At 37.4% G+C, this 17,428-nt stretch overlaps 1 protein-coding gene across 7 annotated transcripts in view; it reads left to right on the forward strand.

Moving 5' to 3' along the window:
- The window catches only part of EPHA7 (EPH receptor A7), a 217,818-nt gene that overhangs the window by 186,150 nt on the left and 14,240 nt on the right, over positions 1-17,428 (forward strand). For 5 of the 7 annotated variants that reach the window (XM_020784863.3, XM_020784529.3, XM_020784692.3 and 2 more), the window contains 7 exons: positions 175-283; positions 1,255-1,310; positions 6,359-6,484; positions 9,931-10,116; positions 10,715-10,776; positions 11,861-12,070; positions 13,810-13,959. In XM_020784863.3, coding sequence (XP_020640522.1) covers positions 175-283; positions 1,255-1,310; positions 6,359-6,484; positions 9,931-10,116; positions 10,715-10,776; positions 11,861-12,070; positions 13,810-13,959 — 899 coding nt within the window. The remainder of the gene's footprint in view (positions 1-174; positions 284-1,254; positions 1,311-6,358; positions 6,485-9,930; positions 10,117-10,714; positions 10,777-11,860; positions 12,071-13,809; positions 13,960-17,428) is intronic. The other 2 variants (XM_020784609.3, XM_020784777.3) reach the window with 1 other exon arrangement.

Below are 17,428 nucleotides of genomic sequence, written 5' to 3' on the forward strand. Positions count from 1 at the left end.
AAACTAGGAAATTTGTTTTGTACTCAGTTGCATGTGGTACATACCCTGCATTTTAAGTCATTGAAGATGGGAAGTGTATACCCAATAGTCCCTGAAGCTTGCCAGATTCTGCCTATGAACTGCATTTTGGAATTAATATTCTTTTTTTCTAATACCCCCTCTTTCTATTGGTAGCCACTGCTGTCTCCAGTGAACAGAATCCTGTGATAATCATAGCTGTGGTAGCTGTGGCAGGCACTATCATTCTGGTGTTCATGGTATTTGGCTTCATCATTGGACGGAGGTACTTCTTTCAAATTTTGAGACAGCTTGGGCTGATATGAATTCAGTGTGCATTGCTTAGCAGCTGTTTATACTGACCACATCTTGTTATCCAAATGTAGAAGCTATAAGGGCTCTTTTATATTGTTTTAAACTGGATTTTTTAAAAAAAATCTAGAATATTGTTTGGTGAAAACATCTTAGCTTTTAACAAAGTGAACTTCTGCCATTGGATCCATTGTTTATTTGTACTGGTTCATTGACTCCATCATAGTATTTATGTCAAATTGAGGGGTCAAATTTAACAGCACTGTTAGCAAGACTGTAAACCTGACAAGACAACTAGGATTTGAGAGATGGTGGAGAGAACAAAAAACAGTCTCATGCAAGTGCACTAGGACTGTGCTCCACATATCCCATCATGACTCCTGAAACAGAGGCTCCAGGGAATCCAAAGAATTCCAGACAGGCATAATAGATGTGGGGGGAATCATAATACTTACTGTAGATATGGAATTATTTTCTGTTCATGGAGTAGAAACGTACTCAAGATATAAGAGATCACTGAAATGTACTACTCTCCACCTACAAAGAAGCATACTGTACTTCCTGAGAGATGCACTGTCAACCTTGGCAATGTATGGGTATTGCCTTCACTTTTTATTTCAGATCTATAATGAGAGGGCAAGACTCACTGGAAACACAATAATGTAAGGCGTTAGACAGATATAAAAGAAAAGGATGCAACATGAGATGGACTGATTCAGAAAATGGAGCCATAGGCCCTAATGTGCAAGACCTAATGAGAAGACATTTTGGAAGTAATTAATTCATAGGGACATTTTAGGTCAAAAGCATTTTGACATCACAAAATATGCATGGTACTTTTTCAACTAAGAAAGGGAAATTAGAGTGTGGTGTATTTCTATTGCATGGTGGAACTGGTCTTTCTTTTCCTATTTTTTATTTACTTGTTTACTTCCTTGTTTGTAGGCACTGTGGCTATAGCAAAGCTGATCAAGAAGGAGATGAAGAACTTTACTTTCATTGTAAGTGTTTTGCAATTATTTCCCCCAGGAATTTCCAGGCCAATTATAATGCATTGGGACTGGCAGTAATAGAATAAAGATAATACTAAAGCAACACTATGGCTAAGGAACACTATAATACATTTTAAAATGCTGTGTAGACAGCAAATGTGAAGTTAAAGACTGTATAAGAAGTATGACCTCTTCTAAAAAGATACATAATAAAATAAACTTTGCTCGCACCAGTTTTTATTGCTGTATTTTGTATGATATATGGTTATTGCTTCCCAAGTCACATTTTCCTTCAATCAATAGATGTTTCACAATATCATGATATTTGATTTTTTTTCACCCAATTGCTATTTATTTTTAAAAATTATTATTACTGTTTATTTTGGCAAATACTCAGTTATGGAATTGCTACATTTTCCCTAGACTTAAGACAGTACCGGGTGGATTTTGTTTTGTTTTGTTTTTAAAGATTGCCTTCAAAACATGTTTCTCTGATTTAACCCATACGTTGTTCAAAATATATTTCGGTCAGATGATTAAACACTGACCAACATTTTCAACAGTTAAAATCAGAATTATACCATACAAAGAGAAATTTGTAGACTATTGCATAACATAAATAAATGATTTTAATTAACTAATTATTAAGTATTTAAAGTATAAATATGACTTATAGTGTAAATATGATCATGTGTAGTTATTTGTTTTCTCCATTGTATTTAGTGAATGTCATTCAGATATGTGCCCAGAATTGTAGCTATTATGTACATAAAACACAGTTAATTGTATATGAGCTAACAGAAGATTGTAGTTGCAAAGGAATGAAGGATGGCAGATATAGCATGAACAAGGGAAGTTTAACATCCTAGGGTCAAAAAGCAATCAAAATTGTATGCGGCATCATTAAACTCCCATGGGTGTACAAGATCAAATCCCAAATTTCTGTTTCTGCACATGGATCACCTTGGCTAAATTTCTGCAACCAGAAATTTGGCTCATTTCTGCAACCAGTTCAGAAAGCAGAAGGTATAATTGAATGAAGTGGTACAGACTTCCTTTGAAGAACAAAAAAATAAATAAATACTTTCAGAAAATAATCTCTTAAAATATGCTTTCAGTCTCAACATACTGTTTTGTTTTGATGTGTTTCTTTATTTGTGCTTTCTCCTAGCAGTTCCCACAGCAGTTCTGATCTTTTTGGTAGTAATCTGATTTGATTAAAATAACTTATAAATGCCTCTCACAATTATTTCTGTTTAAATCATTCCATATCTACTTTTAAAAAATCTGGTTATCTGATTAGCTGATTAGCTGAATGATATAAGCTACTTAAAAGTTAGACACACATATTTTAAACTCCATTTTCCCTTCAAATAGCAGTCTTTTCACTTATAGAAATAAGTTTTATTTTTATTATTGTCCCACATTTAATGAAATGAAACCAAATTCATTTTAAAAATCGCTAATTCATTGATTGATATTCATATGAATCAATGCCCTGAATATTGACCTTTCCCATGCTAGCTGCTAAAGGGCACTTGCCTGGGGGAACCCACTTTGTGGGTACAGTGGTGCCTCGCATTATGACGTTAATTCGTTCCAGCGAAATCGCTGTAGAACAAAAATGTCATAAAGTGATTTTAAAAGGCCCATAGAAACACATTAAAACCCAGTTAATGTGTTCCTATGGGCTGGAAACTCACCGTCCAGTGAAGATCCTCCATAGCGTGGCCATTTTCGCTGCCTGTGCAGTGAGGAATCTGTCCCAGAAAACATTGGGTGGCCATTTTGTTTACCTGCCGGCCATTTTGAAACTGCTGATAAGCTGTTAAAAAATCATCGCATTGCGAGAATCAGTTCCCGAAGCAGGGAACCAATCATCGCAAAGCGAAATTCCCGATCACAAAAACATCGACATCAAGCGGTTTCGTCGTTAAACGGAGTGCCCGTCTTGCGGGGCACCACTGTATATAAGTTTGATGTCTGAAACCAAATTTAGGGGGAATTATAGAGGAGAGATGGGGGAGTTTCTCTGTGAATGTGGTGTTTCTAGGTGTCTGGATGGGAAGTTTCCTGGGGTCTCCCTTTGTGGGTGTATAACTGAGATGTCTGAAACCCAAACTTTACCAAATTTGTAGGAATTGTAGGGGAGTGATAGCAGAACCTTTCCTGCAGTTTTGGTGTCTCAAGATGTTTGTGGGAGGGTATAGTGTTTTAAAGTAAAAAAAATGAATTAACAGCTCAATTCATCAGAAAAAAAAGTAATTTGCGATTCATCAACCTTGATAAATTGTGCATCAAAATGAATCACCATTTTCCTGATTCATGCTCATCTCTAATTACAACTATCACCCACAGTAATTGACAGAAATTGCCACTGTCTCCATTCCTCTGCCTTCATTTCCCTCCCCCTGATCAAAAAGAAGGTGGAACTACTGGAAAGAATGGCCCTCCACCTTCTTCCTTCCACCCCAGGGTGAGGTGAGGGCTGCTGGGATTCCTCCCATTGCATTAAAGTACAAATTGAAAACATTCCATTTTTAGTCAAGCTTTGCAGAGTGAATAGAAAAACAATAAAGGGAGCCTGGTCTGTCATATCCTGAGTGCTCTTTTAAAAATAAGGCAATTCTAACTGTCATACTATTGAAATGGAACTACTCTGAGAGGTCAGATGAAACTGAAATGCTACCATTTCAACTGCAGTAAGCATCTTCATATTTCTAACATACTTTTGAGTTCTGTTAAACCCTCCCAGCCTACTAATGTAAAGAAATTAATTGTTTTTTTTCCCTTTAACATGTGTCTCTAAGGAAAGAGAAAAGTGATAGCCAAAGAATGCCTTTCCACAGCAGGCACTATTTTTAGATGATACATTTCAGGGAAAATGTAAATAGGTTAACAGCCTAGTCTTAATAGTCAGAAACTGAAATTGAAAATAACAGTTCATTCCTTCATCGTATTCCTTTCAAGAAACCTAGTTATCCAATATCAAGGGAAGTTCAAAATCTGTCAGAATATATTACCTACCATCACGCTTTACCACACTTATGGTTCTTCTTATCTTACTACTTTTTCAGAGCCTCTTGATAAAAAGCATAGTATCTAATTTGATATGATCATTGTTTCCAGGGAGAAATTAAACATCATGTTGTAGTCACCAGCCAATTTTGTTTTTGCGATATCCAGGCAGTTTTCTTGTAAAATGTCAGACTGGACTCTCTCTCTCTCTAACCTGAAACAAACTAGCTTTTTAGAACAGTGGATTTAATAAACTGTCCAGTCTTCCATTTCAATTCCCCTCAAATTTCAATAACTCCAAGTGCTACATTTTTAAGGGTGTAAATACAATGGGCAAGTTAAATTAACCAATTCCAATTTACATTTTGTTTCCTCCTACCATTCTCTTCTAACAATGTCTTTGAATCTGAGGCAGCACTACTTTATGTTGGCATGCCAAGAAAGCTTCGGCCTGTCAAAATGCTTTATGACAGCTTGAATAAAGTATCATTGTAGACCTATTTGAGATTCACAAGGTTACCTCCAATCCAGGCCCGTTATCGCAAGTGCAAGAAGATAGCTCATTCCCCATCTGCTTACTTGAAAGCACAATATAGATGGCTGACCTATTGTTTCCTACTCTCTTTCTCATCTGGTTGCAGATGTTAATAAAAAATGAGCACTTATCAGCTTCAGAAGCTGAGCCATTAACATTATCATTAGCTTTAAAACTATTGCAAAGTGCAGTGTAGCAAAATTAACCTCTGGGGAACATCTGAAATAATTTTGTACAGATTCTCAGTATACTCAGTCTGTTGAAAGGATGACCTGCATATTACTTGGAATGCTTTCTTCTGATGTTAATTTTGAAAATTACAGTTGTTGCAGTTGGAACATGTTAATATCTGGTTAATACATTGTATATGAACATTTCATTTTGATATTTCTAAACAAAGCAATGGAATCTGTATTTCAAAGCAGCTTCTTTTTGTCCTCTGTCCTGGTGATCAGGTCAATGTATTTGCTAGAGAAGAACATTCTTTTAAGTGCTGCATCTCGCATTCTGTTGTTTGCTTGATTTTTACAAAATGTAGAAGTACTTACAATTAAATGACAAGTAAACCTACGTTTGAAACAGTGCAGCTGATCGCATCCTTATATTTGGGGTGATAGGTAGCAAAATCTGCATACTGGTGTGTACATTTCCCTATTCACCAATCCCAGTACAGACACAGAAGTAACCTGGATAAATAATAAAGTAAGAAGAAGGAATGCCAAAACCATGAGTAATGTGGTGTATATTATTTATGTGGAAAGAGATGAGTACAGACTATGTGGAAGAATAAATGCCACGTCCTTAGCACATATATCTTGTGTAGAACACAGGAATATGTACTCTTGAATTCACAGGATGTTGATAAGACAGATACTCAAAACAATGATATGATTTTAAACAGTGGTCCCACTGGAGGCAGGACAATGCATCAATGGGAGGTAGTGGTCAGCAACTGGAACAGGGCCTAATGACTACCACCAGCTGACCCTCCCATTTGCAACCCAGATGCAACAGAGGAGTGAAGTGAGTGGTAAATATGGCATCAGAACTTGCTGACCTAGGGAAAGAAGAAGCTGGTGTCTCCATTATCGAGTCTTCCTCAGACTGGTCATCCTGTAAAAGTGATTGCTGGTCACGAATGTAAGGAAATGTGTAAGTGCTTCTAGACTATTATTTTGAGCCGGGATGCTTCTAAACGAGGCTTGTGTGATACAAGGGCCCTTATTCATAGAATAATATGGGGTCATCTTCCATTTCTAGGCCTCCCGTGTTTTCTGCCCACTTTTTCCCTTTTCCTTTCTGTTGAAAAAGTGTCAAAGAGTGGGAAACAAAATAGGTCTCCCCAATGTCTTTTAAGTAGCAGTGCTAGGAGCCATCCGTTAACACCCCTGCACTGGCAAGAGTTTCAGTCTTTCAGGCAATGCTGTGCATACAGAATTTCCAGGGTTGGCTGCACAATATGTGCTTTGCTTCATCACAGTCATGCTTTCTTACATCATTACAGTTAAATTTCCAGGCACCAAAACCTACATTGACCCTGAAACCTATGAAGATCCAAATAGAGCTGTCCATCAGTTCGCCAAGGAGTTAGATGCTTCCTGTATTAAAATAGAGCGCGTGATTGGTGCAGGTAAGTTGACTGTGGTGGCTTCTTCATACAATTCTTGCATTTAGTCAGATCGAAACTCATACATCATAATGACAGGCAAATAAATATATCTTGTGTATGGAGCCTTTTGCTTGTTACCATAGTGGCACAGTGAAGTGGCACTCGCTTATAAGTGTAAGATAAGTAAACAATGCAGTGATCTCAATCATATGTATGCCAGTTTCCACTTAGGAAAGTAAATGATCGTTGCATATTACAAATGCAAACAATTTCATTCCTTTTTTCACATCTTACTAAGAGAAGGAAGTATATTTGAATGCAAATCCTGCTGATTATATGTTTTTTTCTAAATAGATTCATTAGACGCCAGAGATAGGCTTACTTAAGTGTGCATGCAAAAGATTCACCATTAAAACAAAGGTGATGTTTGTTACATCTAGGGTTTTAAAGAGCAAGCATTCCTTAGGGGATTATTTTCAATACCATTTTAAATGTATTTCATTGCTACAAGAAGTCCTTGTCTTGGCTCTTGTGAGTGATGGTAATTGTACTGTCATTACATTGCTTTTCTTCCTTTTTTCCACATATTTAGGCAGTGCTGTTCATGCTCTGGAAACCTGTTTCCATTTGTTTGCATTAATAAGATCTGTGACACTTTTATTACACTAGTTCATGTAGTGAAATTAAGTATCCATGGGCAAGAAAAATATCAAATACCTGGGACTCCTGGAGGAAACATTCTTTGATTTCCTGTTGTTTTATGCCATAATTTTGGCATCCAATTTTTTCTTTAAATCTCCCTTACAGCAATATGACAAGTGCTGTAAATTATGTGCAGTAGGTCTTTCTTTGAAAGAGCAAATATGAAATACTTACAGATGAGTCGTGTTCAAATGTAATTGAAAGCAATTTCCAGTCAGTTCAGTGGTAACTACTCCCGTCACTGTATAAAGGATTGTAGACTTAGGGCAGAACCCACTGCTTGATTTCCATTGGCAGAAATAATCTCCAATGAAATACTAGGCAGCGTGCCCTGCCCACAGCACCTCTGTCTACACCTGAAAAACCAGGTCTTGGGGGCCAAGAAATCATCTGGAACCAGTTTTCAGTCAGCTCTGAGGCCTGAGGAGGAGGGAAGAAAGAAAGAACACTTATGGTTTTTGTGGGTTTTTCGGGCTTCTTGGCCGTGTTCTGAAAGTGGTTCTTCCTAACGTTTCGCCAGTCTCTGTGCACAGTTTGCTGTCCTCTGAAGATGCCAGCCACAAAGACTGGCGAAACGTTAGGAAGAACCACTTTCAGAACACGGCCAAGAAGCCCGAAAAACCCACAACAACCATTAGATCCCGGCCGTGAAAGCCTTCGCGAATACAAAGAACACTTACTCTCACTGCTGCTGTAGTGCAGCTGTATTTATGCCTTCAAATATATTAATGGTGCATTTTTGTAAACACCACATTCTGGACATTTCCTGATAAAATATTGTCTTACTGTGTGCTCTTTTTGTTTAAATTAATGGTATTTCTTATTGATCCTTGAGGCCTCCATTTGAACAAAAATGTATAACTATAGTGCCAAATGAGACCATAGTATGGCTGAAATCCTACTGAAGTTGGTGTAACATAAAGTTATGGCCACAGAACTGGGCAGGAACTGTGTGCCCAGAAGTCTGCATTGATTGCACAATTGATTGTGTGATTTGCAGCACTACTATTGCACAGCATGCCAGTGGAAGCCTTTCATAAATATCATTTCTACCTCAGCATAGTTTTTCCTACCACTTGTGTAACTTTAAGTTGCACATGCAGAGCTGCACAACAAGGTTTCAGCCTATGCACTGCTGTACCAGAACCTTGACATTGTAGAGATATTGTGGATAGTGGACACAAGCAAAAATAATAACTGCATTGGTAGCTAACATTGAAATAATACTGTTAATACGAAGTTTTACTGCTTTGGTCATTATAACAGACACACATAAGAGCGATTGTTCTGAAATTGCTGTGTCCCATTCTAAACTTTTGTATTCCTCTAGTGATATGTATACTACTGGTTAAGAACTCTGGTATATGTCACATTGACTGGCATTTTGTTATTTAGCACAGTAAGCTACACTAGAGTAGGTCCTTTGAATCAGTCTGGGATAAGTTTCATTGATTCAAATGGGCCTACTCTAGTTGCAGTTTACTTTAGCAAGTCTCAACTGGAGTAGTTGAATTTATGGAGGAGTTGACTCACCAAATCCCCAGTGATTCAAGGAGCCTACTCTAGTGCAATTTACTATGGTAAGCCTTAGGATTTCAGTCGTGTGATAATGAGCAAGTGATGTACCTCCGATGTTGTGGGTGTTGCAGTTAGATCTTCTGATGGTGTTACCAAAAATATCTGAAGACAGAGTTGGCATCTAGGTTCAAAGTGGGGTCTAGCATATGTGTGTCCTTGATGTTACTTGTGAGTAGATGTATACGGTTCAGGATTTGTCAGTACAAGTACAGGTCTGTGGCTCAAAGATTGTGCAGTGGGAGTGTTTGTTTTCTAAGATGGACTGCAAGCATTCAGTGGATCAGCTCATACTTGCTATAGTAGCTGAAGATGCACAGTTAGATGGGACCTTGAATTAACTATCTCAGGTAACGTTTGCATGAAGATTAACATAATTCTGAATCAGTTAGATTTTTAAAAAAAAAATATTAATTTTCTAAGGTTTCCTATTTACTATAAAAGGAAAACCATCCAGGGGAACATAGAGGGAATCTAAAAGTGCCAGTCTCTTTGGTGGAGCAAGATAAGCATTTGCACTGGGTCTATTTATATTTTAGTTTAGGGACCATATTTACCAAAGAAGATGGAAAGGGAAATGGCCCTGTTGCAGTCTGCTGATAGAAGCAAGAAAAAATACCTTTGTCATTCATATCAAATATAAGTGTAAGTGAAAGACAGACATGTGGCATTGAAATGCCAGTGTGTGTCTTTGCTATTGTACAAACAGCTGTGAAGTAAAAGCTTTCCATTTTTTCAGTGGTTGATGTGAATGTTTGTTTTTGATGAGGACACTGTAATTTTCTGCTTTTTCTGCTGACGTATTTATGATATCACCTATTATGCACAGGCATTGCTCTTTGGCTGTCGCCCTATTTTCTCTGTTTAGGTCACATGCTTTAGATTTTTATACCTGTCCTAGGTGCCTGTAGAATAGCAGAATTGTTATCATTTGGGCCCTGATATTACTAAAGTACTTTTAAAATGCCTTTGATTTAAATAGGAGTTTGTTGGCTAAACATATGGTTATATGCTTTATACTAGAACTCTTATGTATGGCTGGACTATTGCTGTTGTTGATTTGATTCAAATCCAGAATAAAAATAAGTGAAAAACACTGAATTTTTAAAGAAATTCATGCTCTTGTTTTTGATATTGTATTAGATTATACTAGATTGGATCCCCAGGATGTAATGTGTCTTCTGTTTCAGGAGAGTTTGGTGAAGTATGTAGTGGGCGCCTAAAACTTCCAGGCAAGAGAGATGTTGCTGTGGCCATTAAAACCTTAAAGGTTGGATACACAGAAAAGCAAAGGAGAGATTTTCTTTGTGAGGCAAGCATCATGGGACAATTTGACCACCCCAATGTTGTCCATTTAGAAGGGGTTGTTACCAGAGGTAAGTAGCTACCAAATCAGATCTTGAGACCATATGGAGATAGTTCTAAATTGGAGTTTACAATTGGTGGTTCTTCACAATCAGTGATTCAAAAGACAGATTGTGTAGATTAACATATTTTGCTCCAGAGGTATAACTAGGTGAAGCAGAGTTTAGTTTATGCAGCAACTTGACGAAATTTGTGCTTAACCAAAAAGATGAAAAACTTTGCAATATATATTTTCCTAGTCTCGTTTAGCCTCAAAGACCATGTAAGAAGATAAGGTTTCTTATGTCCTTTCATATTACCTGAAGTGTCATTTTCCAACAGTCCTATTCACACAGCAGGAGTCAGGAGAACACATTGACAGCTTGATTTTTATGGTTTAATTTTGCGAATCATGGCCATATTTGCGTGCAGACATTTAAGGACTTGTTAGATCTCAGTAACTGCACTGGAAGTTTCAGGAGCACTCACGTTTCAGCTGTTCAAAGAAAAAACATATGTTTTATTGGGAATTTGGGTAGGGGGAGCAGCTTAGATTATGGTTTCTTTAAGCAAAACATGCTTCTTTGCTTGCCCCTCGTCCACACACCCTTATTCACATTTCTTTTTTAGGGAAGCCAGTAATGATTGTAATAGAATACATGGAGAATGGAGCACTGGATGCCTTTCTCAGGGTGAGTGAATGCCGGAGGGAAACGTACACAGCACTTCAAAAATAATATATATATATATGCTACCAATTTAGCAGAATAAAACATTTTCAGTGTAAAATGAGAACATGGCAAACATTAAGAGATCTCTAAATGGTCTCAGCAAAGTCAGATTAGAAATTAGAAGGCCATCAAGATCAAACAAAAACGTATTTAGCCATCTAAGTGATCGAATGTGGAGCAGATACCGTGGTTTTGATTACCACCATAGACTGGGACCTCATGTCATCATGTATACATGCTTCAAAAAAAAAAACATTTTTGCAGCATTGTAGAAAGAAACAATGTGTAGGTTTAAGAAGTAATTCAGAAATGAAGGAAGTATTTTTTTAAAAAACAGTCTACATCAACATTTAGCTGAAGCATTTTTTTTAAAAAAAAATTATGTCTATGGACTGTTTTTGGTAGACAGTTTGCAAAACTGCATCAGAGGCCCAAAGGGCTGTTTTTATGAATATTAAGATAAGTAAGCAAAATCTGAGGAGTGGATCTCAAAGGATAATATTGTGTAGTCTCTTTGGCTGGTATTTATCTAGCAGCTGCTTCCTGTAATGTGATCTCACTCCTCTGGAGTATAAGAGTATGACTTCTAGTAATTTATTTTCCAAAAAAAAAAGTAGATAAAATTAATTTGTCACTCCATGCTGTCCTCTTTGCCCTCAAAATGCTATTTCTTATTTAGATTACGGGTCACTATTCTACTCTCAGTCTCACACAGTGTAAGTTGAGTGTGAACTATGGTTTACACATACTCATTATGTGCAAATAGTCCTCATATCTGTGTGATGCATAAAATGGTGGGTGGATTTCATTGGAGAGACTAAGGATACTATGTATAAACTGTGGTTGTCACTATGAAAAGTGAGTCTTTTGTGATACTGAGACATATGTTGTAGCTAAAATATATGTCAACACCGTGCAAACCCTAAAGTAGAGGAAAAATAAAAAAATGTTTATCTCTCGTAATAAAGAATGATGATGAAAATGTTTAACTCCTTCCCTCTCAACTGTACCAAGGAGTATTTCTCTTCTCTTCTCTTCACTTCAGAAACATGATGGGCAATTTACTGTCATTCAGCTAGTGGGAATGTTGAGAGGAATCGCTGCTGGAATGAGATACTTGGCTGACATGGGATACGTGCACAGAGACTTAGCAGCACGAAACATTCTGGTCAATAGCAATCTTGTTTGTAAAGTATCGGATTTTGGCCTCTCCAGAGTTATAGAAGATGATCCAGAAGCTGTCTACACTACAACAGTAAGTTGTATGCTCAAGACTCCAAGGGCACTGTTGCCCACTGCCCACTTTCTTCATTGATGTGATGTTCCAGAGGCATTGCTACCTCTGTTGGTATTCCTTTAATGCTATGTTGGTATTCCTTAATATTCCTTAGAATACAGTGGTGCCTCGCAAGACGATGTTAATTCGTCCCGTGAAAAACACTGCCTTGCGAAAACATCGTCTTGCGAAACATGGTTCCCCATTGGAATGCATTGAAATCCATTTAATGTGTTCCAGTGGAAAAATCGTCGTCTTGCGAAAATCATCCATAGGAAGCCATTGTCTTGCGAAGCGCAACAGCGATCGCAAAAACTAATCGTCTTGCAGATTAATCGTTTTGTGAGGTAATTGTCTTGCAAGGCACCACTGTATGACCTTTGTAATATGTGAAATTAAAGAATATTTATTGAGGGTGAGTGGGCATGCTGGCAGTAAACAGGAACACTTGGAATTTTAAATTAGCCCGAATTGTTCTGATATATGCAGACAGACCATTTTTGGGTTCCTGTTTGTTGAGCATTGTTAAGCCTAAAAGGTGGAGTGTGAAAGTGGAAGGGGAAGCAGCCAACCAGTCTCACCTCCAGATTACAGGTGGCTACCCCTCCAGAAAAGATAGCTGTGGCAGCTGTGAGACTCTTTCTCCACAAGCCCCAATTTCTTTTTCCTCTGTGAAGGTGAGCCTTATGCTGGGAGTTAGCAGCATGGGATGATAATGAGACTTTCAGATGGCAGACTGAGGTGGAAAAGCTGCTCTGTTTGCCCCTCCCCTTAGGAAGGGAACAGAGAGACAAGCTGGAATGCAGCTGCCAGGATGTGAGAATACCTTCCCATCAGAACTCAGTAAGGAAGTTCTCTGACTGAATAAGCACAAAATAGGACAATTGGTTTGAAACACATCCTATTAATTATATATGGTTGAAAAGCCTCCAAGTAAATATGTATTTTATTTATAACTCACGTTTCAGTAAAGGTATTCTGGTTCAAAATGAAAATAAGTACTCCAAACAGTGAAAATGCATATTACAAGGCCATAACTTGCATACTTTGACAAATATTTCAGCATATTATATCATATAGCATCTAGATATTTTTTTTCAGCAGTGCTCAACACCCTACCTGAACTGACTCTTGCTGGCTACTTGGCAAGCACTGTATTACAACTTCAGTCACAGTCCAGCCCACTCCTGACCGGTGCTCTCTAAACTGCAAAAAACTAGCATATTGAGGATTACTAGCTACAGTCCTTTCCATGATATGCCAGTTTTCAAATGGCAGAAAGGAAAATATAAAATAAATGATCTAAAGTGATCCACCACATGCTTCTACAGATAATGCGGGGGGAAGCTACTTCACAAAGGCCTTTGAGAGCACACAAATATGAGATAGGTGCTCCTTTTCAGTTGTAATTGTCCTTTAAGGTTGCTAAAACGTGATAGTCTTCCCACTAATATTTTCCTGTAATGTAAATGTATCACTAGGGGGAGGATTTATATGACATGTCATTTTTTTTCTGCACCCTGTGTTTGAGCTTATGGGTGGGTTTGAACATAATTTATGAGTATTCTGGTGAGAAATATTAGATTATTCATTAACATGTTTAAACTTGCTTGTGGGTTCAAATGTAGTTTGCAGAGAAAATGGGAAATGTCGTAGAAATCCTCTCCCTAATTTTCACCATGTTAGTTTGTTTCAGCAACTTTCTTTATTTTCCATAGGGTGGCAAAATACCAGTAAGGTGGACAGCTCCAGAAGCCATACAGTATCGCAAGTTTACATCAGCAAGTGATGTATGGAGTTATGGAATAGTTATGTGGGAAGTAATGTCTTATGGAGAGAGGCCTTACTGGGATATGTCAAATCAAGATGTAAGTTCCAAAAATACAGCAATTAAATTGCTTTTATGTTGCTTATAATGTGCAGAATTGGTAAGTAAAATTTGTGAGTAGAAGGGGTTGGGTACATTTTTCCATAGGTACACATCCAAAAACATTGGGTACAACTAATTCTGTGTTCTGAAAGAAAAAAAGAAACTTATTTTGTAAAGGAATAAAATGATGTATATTTTTATATCTTTCTTGATTTACTATTTAAATCCTAAAGTTGGCATAATATGAAATTATTATTAAACCCAAACTATAAAATCTGTATTTTAATCAAAAAGTATGTTTTAATAATTATGGACTCCATTTTTAAGTCTTTGGTTGCTTAATAAATTGGCACACAAATTCCATGAACAGATATAGATAACAAAACTAGTAGTAGACAGAGAGTAGGGAGTGTTTATGAGCACACTGGGCTTTTTCACTTCTATTTCCTCTTACGACCTTTTAAATGCTACTTCTGAGAGAAGGATTGGTGAATCAGTCTCTTTCTGGTCTACATCATGCTCCCATGTGATCATTCCTAACTATGATATGTAAAACATCTGTATTAATCCCCAAGTATTGAAAAATGTAGCAGAAAATTTGCTTTAAGTATACATTTTAAAATGTATTTTCTCACAAGTATGCCTTCCTAAAATGATTATTTTAACCTGTGCATTTTAAATATATTTATTTAACTTCATCACAGAATTCAGAGAAATGTAGAATCTGAAGTAATTCTATTCCCACTTGCACATTTGACCATGAGATACAGATGAGATCAGTTCATGTCAGAATTCGCTTTATTAGATTCCTTGAACGTTTATGTCCTGAAGGTTAGTGGGAAAGCATTTTAGTGAAAAGGCATCTTAATCTTGTCCACAGGATATTTTTTATATAAAAACTAACACATGAGTTCTAAAATTTTAGGAATGGGTGGACATATTAAAAATAATTAAACTACCATGTTTCCCCAAAAATAAGACAGGGTTCTTATATTAATTTTTGCTCCAAAAAACTCATTAGGGCTTATTTTCAAGGGATGTTTTACTTTACAGTCATGTCATCTTCTGGTTGCTGCACAATGGTGGAGGGCGGGGTTTCACTTAACTAGAGCTAATTTTTGGGGTAGGGCTTATATTACGAGCATCCTGAAAACCATACTAGGGCTTATTTTCAGGTTAGGTCTTATTCTCGGGGAAATAGAATAGCTAGATGTTAAAAGATATGTTGATCAGTTACCTTGAGAAATGGTGAGTGCTCCAGCACTGGAGGCATTCAAGAGAAATTTAGGCAACCACCTGGCAGATATTCTTTGACTTGACCCCTGCCTTGAGCAGTGGGCTGGACTTGATGGCCTTATACGCATGCCCCTTCCAACTTCGTATTGACCAGATAGGCGGGGTACAAATTGAATGAATGAATGAATGGATACATAAATACATAAATAATTCTATGATTCTAAACACAGAGAAAGGAATGATATTTCATCTAACAGTAGTTGTGTTCTTTTCATTTTTGAGCTGGTTGGTACTTCTGTTCCATACTGTTTTTAAAGAAAGTAGTGAGATCTCACCTTGACAGAAAATGAACATCCTCAAAAGACAACAAATGACATGGTCTGTACTTCCAGGACTTGCAATTAGTCTTTCTTTTATTTTCTTCCCCCTTTTGAAAATAAGAGAATAAAATGAAAACATGTAGTCATCCCAGCACCCTTGATCTTCCTTTCCCCACACCCCGGCTTATTTACACAGGTGCAGAATGAGAGGATTTTGTTTTTATGACACACAAAGTAGTTCTTACAAGAGCATCTGTGAATCAGAACCCCACACAATCCCAGTAGTGATACATCAGTATGGGGGTTCAGTGATCTAGATCTTAAAGTAAAACAAGAAAAGCACCAGAAAAGAAAAAATAATATTATTAACATCATCTGAAGACAGCTTTGTATAGTTCTGTCCTTACTTATTTCCTGAAAGCCCAGAGGAAAGGCTCAAGCTGTACCTCATTTTGGAGCTTATTCCACATATTGGGAGCCACCACAGAAAAGGCCCGATTCCTTGTCTCCTTTTTAGTCTTGGTGTGGCCACTTCTAGCAACCTGGATTGAAAGGATCCAGTGAAATGGTAGCTGATTTCTGGGAGAGATGTTCCCAAAGTATTGAGGTTCTAAACCATTCAAGACTTTATAGGACTGGGGATATACAGTCAAATTTACCAGTCCCAGAATTAAGTCTGGCCATGACGTTTTGGACTTGCTGAAGCTTTCGTACTGTTTCAAGATCAGCCCAGTGTAGTGAGCATTGCAGTATTCTATTTTTGAGATTACCATTCATGAACCACTATTACCAGGCATTTTTTTCCAGGTATGGTGCAAATGGGCAATCAATCAAAGCTGATAAAAGGCATTCGGTCTTCAATCTGAAATGTGCTGCCAGTCAGTTGCAATACTTGGTTTTAATGTTTGTATTTGTCTGGCATTTGTAAGGCTGCAGAAACTCGAAAGAGTTCCACCTGCTAGTTGGAGGCCTCAATAATCAATTTGGGGTTAAAGCCTTTTTTTGTCGCCTTATATGTGTTACAGTGTTTGCGAGACATCTTTCTGACTAATTTCTAAATTATTTTAAGTTTGTGCTTTTTCAAATATGATAAAATAACTGCATATTAATATTATAACTCAATATGTTTTTAGGTAATTTCCAGAGAAGAAGCCATATTAGTTTGTCTCTCAGCATGTTGGCAAAATTAAAGAGGGGGGGGGGGAGAGGAGAAAAATAAGGCAAAATAGTGTGGCACTTTAAGAACCAACATATTAATTTTGGTATGAAACTTCATGGCTCATAGTTATAACCCAGCTTTCTGTATAAAATAGTTGTATTCCTTGATAGATTTTGACCTCTGTCCCAGCAGTTGTGTGACAGCCAAGTCTCCTGAGCATATAGCTTATTACCTGGCTAAATCCAGCAATCTCAAATAATTAACAGCTTGATAGACCCATTCCTATGTTAACAAACCATTGTTATTTTACCTACTATCTACATCCTCACCTGGGCCACATCCTAAAATCCCTTACAGATGTGAACTCACATTGCCACCTGTGATTCCTGCTACCACAGTTTTGATTTTGATCTTTGCAGATGTTTGCAACACACACAATCATACAAACATTGAAAGCTGGTTTTTGTGGGCATAGATTATGTTTTAGTTATTGAGCATCATTTAGTAATGTCACAGAGAATATCATTAGCCATGCGCGTGCACACAAACACACACACAGCGCTAATCCACAGTTTGCCCATGGCAGGAAAAGCTGATGCAAAATGGCTTCCCCTGTGCATCATGTGGATCTCAAGGGTCACACACGGGACTACATTAGGATATACTGTTGGTCCAACCCTGGTCATATCCCCACAAGGATATATATAAATATAAGGAGATATATATTTGTACTTCCTGTGTCTGAAAGAGTG

This window comes from Pogona vitticeps, chromosome 1, assembly GCF_051106095.1.
Source record: "Pogona vitticeps strain Pit_001003342236 chromosome 1, PviZW2.1, whole genome shotgun sequence".
Lineage (NCBI taxonomy): Eukaryota > Metazoa > Chordata > Lepidosauria > Squamata > Agamidae > Pogona > Pogona vitticeps.